The sequence below is a fragment of the Elephantulus edwardii genome, unplaced genomic scaffold (assembly GCF_000299155.1).
Source record: "Elephantulus edwardii isolate Elephantulus edwardi_28Jun2011 unplaced genomic scaffold, EleEdw1.0 scaffold00086, whole genome shotgun sequence".
Taxonomy (NCBI): domain Eukaryota; kingdom Metazoa; phylum Chordata; class Mammalia; order Macroscelidea; family Macroscelididae; genus Elephantulus; species Elephantulus edwardii.
The window spans coordinates 8,393,155-8,405,321 of NW_006399836.1; the positions used below are offsets into that span (position 1 = coordinate 8,393,155).

General features: G+C 48.4%; 1 protein-coding gene across 1 annotated transcript in view; it reads left to right on the forward strand.

Annotated features, from left to right (window-relative positions):
* Positions 1-12,167, forward strand: part of BAIAP2L2 (BAI1-associated protein 2-like 2) — a 41,793-nt gene that overhangs the window by 25,454 nt on the left and 4,172 nt on the right. Inside the window, exons 5-8 of the mRNA XM_006890126.1 lie at positions 6,560-6,631; positions 6,750-6,866; positions 7,827-7,973; positions 12,026-12,167. The exon at positions 12,026-12,167 is cut by the window's right edge and continues 3 nt beyond it. Of these exons, the coding sequence (XP_006890188.1) occupies positions 6,560-6,631; positions 6,750-6,866; positions 7,827-7,973; positions 12,026-12,167 (478 nt within the window). The remainder of the gene's footprint in view (positions 1-6,559; positions 6,632-6,749; positions 6,867-7,826; positions 7,974-12,025) is intronic.

Here is a 12,167-nt window from a genome sequence, read left to right on the forward strand (position 1 = left end):
CTGATATTGAGCTTCTCCAGCAGTACAGATAAGCAGTATTTTTGTTGTACACATTTGGGACATCTTCTAAATCTTGGAGACCTAATGTTAGGGTTTGATTTGGCCAACTGTAACTTGAATGATGAGCATGTCAACAAAAGGAACCCTGATAGAGTCCCAGATGTGGTATTAATCAAGAAGAGTTATGACCGCACCAAACGTCAGCGTCGTAGAAACTGGAAACTGAAAGAGCTTGCCAGAGATAGGGAAAACATGGATACAGATGATGAAAGACAATACCAAGATTTCCTTGAAGATCTCGAAGAAGATGAGACAATTAGGAAAAATGTCAACATTTACCAAGATTCCACCATCCCTGTAGAAAGTGGTACAGATGATGAGGGAGCACCTCGAATGAGTCTTGCAGAGATGCTTGAAGACCTTCATCTTTCCCAGGATGCAACTGGTGAAGAAGGTGCATCAATGATGACCTCATGAGATCATGCTGTAAACTGTCATATCTTTGGAAGTCAAGGAAATGGCCAGAATAATCTTTTATTTCTTTTGTTGAGAATATTATCCAGTGTGCCTCCATATTGAATTAAGAGAAAATTAGCTTTAAACCTAAATAAATATGAGTAGTTATGTTGTTAAAAAAAACATACCATGAGAGTGGAGAGTGAAATCGGGCTAAGGAAGACCAGTGAGGAGTCCACTGCAAGAATCCAGAGCTCTGGTGGCCTAGTGGAAGGAGCTGTGCTGCTATCCCAAAGGCACGCAGTTCAAATCCACGAGCTGCTCCATGGGAGAAAGATGGACAGTCCTCTCCCGTCCAGAGGGTCAGCTATGAGTCGGTTCTGACCTGATGGTCCACAATAATAACAACAATTTCAATAATCTGCGGGTTAAATGCTATGATGGGAAATGGGCGGCTGCAGGGGTGATGGTGAGAAGAGAGCAGATTCAAGGGAAAGCCAACAAGATAGCCTTTTTTATCTTCTTAAAGAGCTTTATTAAGATAGTATTCACATCACATGCAGTCCACCCTTTTAAAATAGTAGCTTTTAGTATATCCAGAGAGTTGTGTATCCTTCCTCACAGTCACGTTTAGGACATTTCCTTTATTTTTAAAAGAAACCCCACAGCCCTTAGCAGTCCCTTTTTAAGCCCCCTCTCCCCTCCCAGCCCTAGGCAACCACTAGTCTGTCTTCTGTCTCCATAAGTGTGCCTGTTCTGGACTTTTCAAAGGAGTGGAATTCCACGACACATGGTCTTTTTTTGTGGCCAGCCACTTTCATAATGTGGCCAAGCTTCTTCAGTGCACGTATCAGCCCTTCATTTTCTTTTTCTTTTCTTTTCTTTTTTTTAGCCCTTCATTTTCTTAATTGCTGAATAATATTGCATTGCATAGATAAGTTTATCTAGTCATTAATCAGTATTACCTGTTTCCACTTTCTGGCTATTGTGAATAATGGTACTTAGAACAATTGTATATAGATTCTTCTGGGGACATGTTTTTGTTTCTCTTGAGTGTGTACCTAGTAATGGATTTCACAGTCATGTTTGGAGCTCTGGTGGCCTAATGGGTAAGGAGTTGCTCTGCCAACCCAAGGGCGTGCAGTTTGAATCCCCCAACTGCTTGGAGGGAGAAAGATGTCTCCCCCTGTGTGACTTACAGCTTCTGAAAACTCTCTGGAGGGGTCGCAGTGACTTCATTCTGGCTCAGTGGCAGTAACAGTCATGTGGGAACTCTGTGCTTAACTGTTTGAGGTTGACCGCTGGCCTGCTTCCCAAGGACCACATTTTGCTTACACACTAGCAGAGTATGAGGGTGCCGATTTCTCCACATCCCTGCCAAGTGTTATTCTTTCTTTTTGTCTTAAAGCTATCCTGTTCTTCCTCTTGTTGTTGTTGTTATGTGCCATCGAGTCGCTTGCAACTCATAACGACCCTATGTACAAGAGCCCTAAACGCCGTTCTATCCTGTGCCAACCTCACCGTCTCAAACACATTCATTCCCACCACTTCACTCATGGAATCGATCCATCTCATCGAAAGTCTTCCTCTCCTGCACCGTCCTTCCATTCTCCCAAACATGATGTCCCTCTCCAAAGCCCAGTCCCTCCTTCCAGCATGCCCAAAGTATGTCAGACGAAGCTTCAGAATCCTTGACTCCAAGGCATGGGATGTTTGGCACTCTTCTCTAACACCACAACTCAAAGACATCAATTCTTTGTCATCCTTTTTCATCGTCCAGATCTCAGATTCATACAAGTGATTGAAAAGGCCATGACCTGAATCAGGTACACCTTAGTCCTCAATCTGACATCATTGCCCACTAGTAATTTGGAGAGCTCCCTGACATTGCACTACCCCAATGCAGGACATCTCCTGATCAGACTGCTGATACCGAGGGTATTGGTTATGGATCCAAGTATACTTACCCTTCTGGACGTTAACTGTATCTCATAATAGTTTTCATTTGCATTTCTCTAATGACTAATCCACAGTTTGTTTATGAGCCACACATTCGAATGGCTTTGCATTCAGTAAAATACAAGTAGACATTCTTCTGGTATTCTCTGCGTTCAGCCAGGATCCATGACATCAGCAGTTTTCCTGGTGCCACAGCCTCTTCTAAACCCAGCTTGAACTTATGGCAGTTCTCTGTCAATGTAGTATTCTAGTCATTTTCAGGTGACTTTCAGCAATATTTTGCTTGCATGTGATATTAATGGAATTATTTCCACATTATATTGGGTTCTCTTTCTTGGGAAATGTGAACAACTGTGGCTCTTCTATGGGTAACATTTAGGAGAATGGGAACCCCAGAATACTTAATTATGCTTATACAGAACCAAGAAGCTGTCTGAACAGAGCAAGGGGATATTGCATGGTTTGGAATCAGGAAAGGTATTCCTTAGGGCTGTATCCTTTCCCCAGACTTATTCAATCTGTATGTGGAGCAAATCATTGGAGGAGCTGGATTTTATGAAGGAGAGTGTGGCATCAGGATTGGAGAAGAGTCATCAGCAATCTGCTTTATGAAGATGACACAACCATGCTCGCTTAAAGTGAGGAGGACCTGAAGCACCTGCTGCAGAGGATCAAGGACTGCAGCTGTCAATATAGATTACATCTCAATAGCAAGAAAACAAAAACACCATTGGACCAATAGACAACAACATGATAGATGGAGAAAAGATTAGACTTGTCAACAATTTCATCTTGCTTGGATCAACACTCAACGCCCTTGGTACCAGCAGTCAGGAGATCTGAAAATGTATAGCATTGAGAAAGTCAGCTGTCAGGGACCTCACCCAAGTACTGAGGAGCAGTGATGTCAATTTAAAGACTAAGGTGTGCCTGATTCAGGCAATGATCTTCTCAGTCACCTGCAATGCATCAGAGCTGGATGGTGCATAAGGATGACAGTGGAATAATTTATGCTGTTGAGTTATGCTGATGGAGAAGAATGCTCAATATCCCACGGACTGACAAAAACTGCTATGTCTTGGAGAAGGAGCAGCCAGAATGCTTTTTAGAGGCAAGGATGGTAAAGCTTTGTCTTACATACTTTGTGCATGTAGCTAGGAGAGCTTATTCCTTGGAAAAGGACATCATGCTTGGAGAGGTAGAAGGTCAGTGAAAGAAGAAACACCCTCAGTAAGTTGGATTAACACAGTGACGGCAGCACTGGGCTCAAGTTTGTCAGCAATGATGAGGATGTCACAGGATAGGACAGGGTTCAGATCTGTTCTTCGTAGAGTTGTTGTGAGTCATATTCAACTTGATGGCACAAAACAACAACCTTGTTTAGTGACCATTCTGATCTTGATCATAATAGAACATCTGAGAGTAAGAGAGGTTAGAACAAGATACAAAAAAGCATGGGAAAGACCGTGGTCCGATAGAGGCTAGTGGAGTGCCCAGCTGTGTAGCCCAGCCCTTGACCTCTGGATCTTCGCACAGCGGTATCGGATCCTGAGAATCCCTCAGCTTGCTCTGCAGTTCGTGCTTTTCTTGTTCCAGAACCTTCTCAGTTATTTATAAATAGTCCCCTGGTTCCCTTCTGCAAGAACTCAATGTTCCCTTCAAGTGTAGAGCTTTTTTTTTATTTTCTAAAAAAAAGTATTTTAATTTTTTACTAGTTTATTTACAAAGTTCTAATAAACTTTAAACAAATTCTTTCCATTTCCCCACCCCCCTATCACATTGTACAACCCAATGATTAATCCCCCTTCCCCCATACATCCACATCCCTCTGCTTCCAGCCTCTCCCACCCCTCCTGAATCCTTATACTCATTCTACAACAATGGTTTTATACAATATTTATCCTTGTGGGACTGAGTTAGTTCACTCAACACAATGCTCTCCAGTCCCTCCCAAGTTAGGTAATAATTTACAAAGTTATTGCTCCTGCGTGCTGCATAGTATTCCATTGTGTGAATGTAGCATAATTTCTCAATCCATTTGTGTGTGGTTGGACATCTGGGCTATTTCTATGTTGAGTTTTTTTTTGTTTTTAATTTTATTATTTTCTCTGTGTGTGTGTACCGTCAAATCAGATGTGACCGGTACAGGAGATTGCCCCTCCTTCTCCGGCAGAGCATCTGGTGGATTTGAACCACGTATCTCTGGGATTGCAGGGCAGCTTCTTGCCACTAGGCCACCAGAGCTCCCCTTCCATGTTCTTGTGATGGTGAATATGCTGCTATGAACATTGATGTACAAATCTGTTTGTGCCTCAGTTCTCATTATCTCAGGGTATGTTCCAAGTAGTGGAATAGCTGGGTCATATGATGCACTTCTGCAGGAAACTGATGAGGACTTGCATCGGCCTTGTGCTGGCTGACCCATTTGGCTGGACATCCGCATCTGTGCCACCTGCAGGCCTGGTGAGAGGCAGATATGTGTCTGCAGGCCTGGCGAGGGGCAGTTAGGCGCAGCCTGGCCTTTCAGGTCTAACGCATGACCCCAGCCGCCGGAGGCTGGAAGGATGGCAGCTGTGTGACACGGGAGCTGACTTGTTCACAAGTTATTTTCCCGAGGCGAGAGGTACCAGGACAGGATAAGTAGAATTAGCAGTAAAGGAAAAAGCCCTACACGTGACAGCAGGACCGCAGGTGTAAGCCCTTTGGCCATACTTTAAGAACTTAAAAAAAACCCAACACAGATCTTTGTAAGCAAACCAGTATCAAATAAAAACTTCTTTTTGTTTAAAAAAACCCAACCAACTCTTGCACAGGTCTTCCTCCTGAGACCGGCGCCCTCTCCCTGCCTGTCCGTTGACAGGCTCTTGGGGTTCAGGACTTCCCTCCTTCATCACCCAGCTCCTCTGGTCCACAATGGTCAGCGTTTTGCCAGCATTCCCACATTTGAATGTCTGCTGTGGTCCGCTGGGCTGTTGGAGCTCCTGAGTGGAACAGATGGTTAACTCGCGGGGCTGTTAACCGAAAGAGGGGCGTTTGAGTCCACCCCAGGGATACTTAAAGGAAAGGCCTGCATATTGACTTGGGAAAACTCAGCCCTTTAAAACCCTCCAGGGCTGAGTTCAGCTCCTACTCCCATGGGGCTGACCTCAGCCAGAGTCCACGCAATGCCATCCAGTCACGGTTTGTTCAGGGTGGGTCATCTCCAGGGTGTTGCTCGCCCACTGTCTTCACCAGTACTGACCACACAGCCTGTGTGTGGACAAGCTGCCACAGTACAAGTGGACCCAACAGCAGTGGGTTTGGTTTGGGTTCATCTTAACCTCACCTTCCCCATAACTACCATGACTTCTTGTTGCTGTTGTTAGAGGTCATCGAGTTGGCTGTGACTCATACAGACCCTGTGGACAAGTCACCCACTGCGACTTCCTCACGGTCACTGCTGGCCCAGTGCCCACTGTTGCCCCATTGTGTCAAGCCATCTGCTCCTTTTCACTGACCCTGTCTCCTTGTCCAAGCATGATGCCTTCCTTCAGGGAGTGGCCCGTTGTGATAGCATACCCAACATATGCACATCTAACCACAGTTTATACTGCACAGCGACAGCCACTTCTCACCTGATGACCAGACACCTGACCCCATCTAAGGCCTCATGGGTTCTGAGCACTTGCCCTGCACCAGGCCCTAGAGTGCAAAGATAGGGTCTGGTTTAACTCACATGGCAGCTGGCCTCCTGGAGGGCTGAAGAGAGGTGGGGAGAGAGGACAGGGCATGGCCAGGGTCCCACAAGAACTCCTGCCCCATGGCTGAAGGAATGAACAATGAACGACCAAGTGTGTACACATCCCAGACTTGGAATTAAGAGAGAGCAGTGCATTCTGCTCAGGAAAGTCAGGAAGGCTTCTGGGAAGAGGCGGCAGCATGTCAGGGTTTGAAGACAGACAGGACACTCCTGGGAGAGGGAATGCTATGATCCAAGCGCAGGCGCAAAGACCAGGAATGGAAGGTGTGGTCACGTGGGTGCCTCCCTGCAGTAAAGTGCTGCGTGTTCAGCCAACTGACCCTTCTCCCACTGGCTTCTCCAGGCCTGTGGGGGCACAGCGGGCTGGCCACCGGCCCCCCTGAGTGCCCTCCTGTACTCCCACAGGTGCAGACCTTCCACGGCGACCTGCTTCAGCACATGGAGAAGAACACCAAGTTGGACATGCAGTTTATCAAAGTGAGTCTGGCGGGACCTCCTCTCCCCCTTTCACAGAGGGGCACACTGAGGCCAGCACCCCCAGACTCCTTGATTTCTATACCTTGGAGGTCTCCTTCCTCTCTCCACCCCACCCCAGGACAGTCGCCAGCATTACGAGTTGGAATACCGCCAGCGCGCGGCCAAACTGGAGAAGCACATGTCAGACCTGTGGCGCATGGAGCACAAGAGGGACAAGCACGTGCGGGAGATGAAGGTGCCCGAGCGAGGGGCGGGTGGGCGGACTGAGGGTCCTGAGCTCCCCACCATCAGCAGCCCAACCCTGAGAGAGGGGCTTGTCCCCAGCCCTGGTGAGCAAAGCTGGAGAGTCCATAACCCTGGGAGGTGGGGAAGGCAGCATCACAGGTCCTTGGGTCACCTCTCAGCTCTGCGTGTGTCCCTGTGACTTCCGGGTCTTCCCTGGCACCCCCTAGCCTTAACGCCTCCCACTGAACTCTCTTGCTTCACTGCGGGTACAAACCATCAAAGCGTTAAAGGTGTCAAAGGTGTTTACAAATGTGGTAGCAAAGGCACAATCCACCAGCAGTGCCATCAGCCTTCCCCTGGACAGTGTCCTGGCTAAGGCCTGTCCCTTCTCTCTGGTGGCTCCTTGACTCATTTCAGCATCTGTGGGTCTAGCAACCTATGGAGATCTCCATGTGTCTCGAATCAGTCTTCCCTGGGTCTAGGAGATCTTAGCACAGGATCTCTGGGTCCAAAGGACATGCTCAGATCCTGGCTCTTCTTCCTTGATAGTGGTCACCTTCCTGTCTCTCCTTTTATGGCTTATAAGATAAGATGCAGGCCACACCCCAGGGAAGCTCCTTCCATCAGATCAGGACTATGACCCGAGTCCACGGCTTGCATCTCACTGTCTTCTTACTGACCTCTCCCTTTCCATTAAATAAGCACATGCCTCCAGTCATTATTAATCCATGTTTTCATTTTCAACTTAACCCACCATAGGGCGTAGGGGACAGTAGCCCTGCTTGTGAGAGAGACAGAGCCCAGGCAGAGGATGCCCACAAGAGGCAGACCCAGGAGCTAGGCCAGGCATCCAGGGGCAGGCCTCTGGGAAGAGCTGACCAGGTCGGACAGGGATACTTCAGACAGCAGCACTCATGGAATGTGGGCTGGAGCACCCCCCAAACCCAGTCAGAGCTTCCTTCTCCCCCAGGAGAGTGTGAACCGGATGCATGCACAGATGCAGGCCTTCGTGTCAGAGAGCCAGCGGGCAGCTGAGCTGGAAGAGAAGCGGCGTTACCGCTTTGTGGCTGAAAAACATCTGCTGCTTTCAAATACCTTCCTGCAGTTCTTCGGCCGGGTAAGTGGGACTGGGGACGGGACATGGGACCCTCCAGGGCTGGGGATGGGACTGGGGCTCCTCAGGGCTGTGGATAGAACGTAGGGCCCCTCAGGGCTGGGGACGTGACGTGGGAGCCTCCAGGGCTGGGGACGTGACGTGGGAGCCTCCAGGGCTGGGGACGGGACTGGGGCTCCTCAGGGCTGTGGATAGAACGTAGGGCCCCTCAGGGCTGGGGACAGGACTGGGGCTCCTCAGGGCTGGGGATGGGACATAGGGCCCCTCAGGGTGGGGACGGGACTGGTGCCCCTCAGAACTGTGCCCCCTCTGTGTGATGGCTGCGTACGTACATTTCCCTCCGTCTCCTTTATTCCTTTTTTTCTGTAGAAACTGTCAATTTTACTTATCTGTGTCTTCAAACCTTTCTCCATTTCTGTATTTTTAACACCATATGTCTATTTATTACCAATTTTGTTTTATTCTTGCATGCACACATCAATTCATGCATTTATTCATTCACAAATAAACCACTTCTTAAATGCATGCTATGTTCCCCATTCAAAAATGTGTCAGTTTTTAGGGTTGCTCGTTACTGTGCATGAGTTTTATCACATTATTTAAATCCTCCGTGCTCCTGCTTTGCTCTGTCTGGTGGACCACTCAGCTTCCTTTATTTCCCAATGGCTCTTGCTTTCTCGATTTAATTGCCATGTTGTTTGGTGCATCTGAGGTTATGACTTAAACCTTCTCCATCAATATTGTGATGTATGTCCTCAGTGGCTCTCTTAATCTAGCATGATGTTTTTCATTCCACTTGTTCAGATACGACCACTATTCCTGCATTCTTTTATCTTTATCTTTTTTTGTGCAGAAACCGGGATATCTTTACCTCTTTAAGTGGGTTTTGTTTAATCTGACAATCTGTTTTTTCATAGAGGAATTCAGCTCATTCTCATTTAACACAGTAACTGATAAGCCTGCTCTGTCTTTGCAGATAATTTCAGTTAACAGTTATTCACTTTGTTTTCTTATTTGCCTTGTTCTTGGCATTTTTGTTGAATTACTGCATATTCCTCTTTTCAACTAATTACTCCGAAAATGCTAGTTATTTCCCTTTCTATTCATGATGTCTCTAAATGTCTGTTATTGGGTACCATCGAGTCACAACCAACCCATAGCTGACCTTACAGGGGGTTTTCAGAGGCAGTAAATCACATGGGAGGAGACTGCCCATCCTTCTCCTGCAGAGCAACTGGAGAATTTGAACCACGTGCCTTTGGGATTTCTGCATAACTTCTGACACTTTAGGCCAGGAGAGCTCCCCTTGTGACGGTCTAGTGAGACCCAGACCTCCCAGTCGCCCTCCTGCTTGCCACGCTGACCGGCCTGCCTACCTGGCCTGGCTGTTGGCTCCTCAGAGGGGTCAGATGGCACACAAGAACATTGGGGCCACCATCTCATTGTTCCCTTATAACTGATGTAGTATTTTGCTGTTTTCAATTGATTCGTTCATCTGGCAAATCTTTTTTTGCGCCCAGATGACAAGCCAGGCTCTGGCTCTGAGGATGAGGGTCTCGAGCCTTGTGGGTGCCACTCTGAGCACCTCAGGGCCCAGCCTCCTCCCAGTCTCCATCTCCTCCCCTTACCCATCCAGCCTGTCTGGCGTCACAAATGCAGCCCCTCCCCCCAGCCTCACTGCCCTGTCCATCTGTCTTTGCATTCTTGCTGTCCATCTGTCTTTGCATTCTTGCTCAGCTTCCCATTAACCCTGTGCTCTGGCTGCATAATGCAGAACGAAGGGTTTAATTTCTCAGTGTCTCGTTCCAGCACCTGTAAAATGAAGGAATCACATCCACCCCCTAAGGGCCCTACTAAGGGAGGATGGAGTCTGGTGAAGACCAGTAACATCTGGTTCTGTCGCCCTTATCCTCATCCCCAAAGGTGGAAAGCAGAGCTGCTGTTCAGGAAGCCAGACCACCCACAGTTGGTACCCCTCAGCCAGCAACATTTCTACCCTCTCCCCTGACTCAGCATCCCCACCCGTGATGTCCTGGACCAGTCATTCCTGTGACCCGAGGCTCCAGGCCTGTTAGTGATGCCTGAGCTCACTGTGAGGTTTTTAGTAGCTGGGCCAAATGAGAGGGCGAAATCATTGATACTGCGTGCAGACTGGGATCTTAAGCCAGTTACTTAACTTCTCTGACCCTCAGTTTCTTCTTCTGTAAAATGGAGATAACAGCACCTTCCTTCCAGAGCTACTGTGAAAATTAAGATAATGCAGGTAAAGTGTTTATTCTAGAAGCTGGCACCGTGTTAGGGCTCAGTGAAGGACTTTGCTATCTCTGAAGTGAAAGGCTGGAGCTGAGCTTTGGGAAAGGGAAGGTTTGGGTGGAGGAGGAAGGTCTCTAGCTGCTAAGCACTGCCAATCTATAATGGACCATCCAAGATCGTGTGGATGGTGTGGTCAGCCGAGATTCCTGTCCTTGAAAGTACTCATGCAGAGATGCAGGATGTTGGAAACCGTTGGAAAGGCATGTTTATGAATGTTAGGTTAGGCTAGGTTAGTGGACTTTAAGAAGAAATCAGAGAGAACGAGAGAAAACTTAATGCAGCTTTACTAAAGGCGGGGGAGCTCCCGGTGAGTTTCTCATCCTGGAGAGGCAGAATGGGAAGTCACACCGTGAACTTACTGGGGAGGATTTTTATAAACAGAGTTTTTAGGGACGGACATTCCATTCTGATTTACGAGCCACCTGCTAGCTTAGCCAGACAGGCAAGGTCATTTGCCCTCTTATCTGCAGCAGGCAAGGCCATCAGCATTTGAGTTCTGAATTCTTCATTCTTCTCTTGGCCCTCTTTGTCCAGACTAACAGTGAAGGCTACTGCATAGTCAGAAAGGCCTTTTTCTGAAAACCAAGTCAAAGTGGCTTAAATAGAAAAGGCATTTTTTAGTTACTGGGAAACTTAAGGGCTTCAGGTGTAGCTGGATCCAGGAACATAAAGGCTGTTAACAGAAGTGTGTCACTGTCAATTGCTGATTTCCTCTGGCTTCACTCTACCTATTTAGCAAGACACGTGAGGGTAAGAACAGGAACCCTGATGATGTACTGGTTAAAATGCTTGGCTGCCAACCTCAAGGTTGGTGGTTTGAACCCACCAGCCACTCAGTCTACTTCTCAAAAAGGTTTACAGCTTTGGAAACCCTAGAGGGCAGTTTTACTTGGTCCTAGAGAGGCACTAAGAGTCAACTGATTAGGCAGGTTGCATGGGTTGTGTGCTATGGAGTCTGAACTGACCCATATCTGGCCCTTCAGTGAGTTTTCAGAGGCAGTTAAATCAATCGCCTCTGATCAGGAGATTGCCCATCCTTCTCCAGAGGGGCAGCCGGTGGATCTGAATCACGTTTTCCTTATTACAACAGTTTCATGCCACTAGGCCACTCGTGGTTGTGTACCGTGGAGTCGGAACCGACGACTTTTAGAGGCGGCACGGTAGCCTGCCCTTCCTTTCTCCCTCAGAGCTACTGGTGGATTTGAACCTCACACCTTCTTGCTTGCAGCACAGATTCTTACCACTAGGCTAGAGAGCTCCCTAGACACCAGGGCTCCCAGGTTCAGTGGGTGGTGAGGGTGAAAGGGTTTCTTTCTTTTTTAAACTTTTATTTTATTATTTGTTGTGCATGTACCGTCAAATTAGATCTGACCGGTACAGGAGGAGATTGTCCCTCCTTCTCCAGCAGAGCATCTGGTGGATTCGAACCGCGTAACTCTGGCATTGCAGTGCAGTTTCTTGCCACTAAGCCACCAGAGCTCCCTGAAAGACTGAAAGAGTTTCCTTTTACAGGCGGTCCAGGCAAAGGCTAAATGCCGTCCTGAGCCTGTAACCGTGGCCAGGAGGATGGAGGAACTTGAGCCGTCAGTGGTCTTGTCCTGCACCCACCTCTGAAACCAGCGCCCTTCCGGGGCTGCTCCCCGAGTAGACTGGGTTGGGCACACACCTGGGGGAGCCAGGGGAGCCCAGGGCGGCCTCCGGGCTCCTTCGGCCCCCTCTCCTGACCCCTGTGCGCCCCCCAGGCCCGGGGGATGCTGCAGAACCGCGTGCTGCTGTGGAAGGAGCAGTCGGAGGCCAGCCGCAGCCCGTCGCGCGCCCACTCCCCCGGCCTGCTGGGCCCGGTGCTGGGCCCGCCCTACCCCTCGGGCCGCCTGACGCCCACCC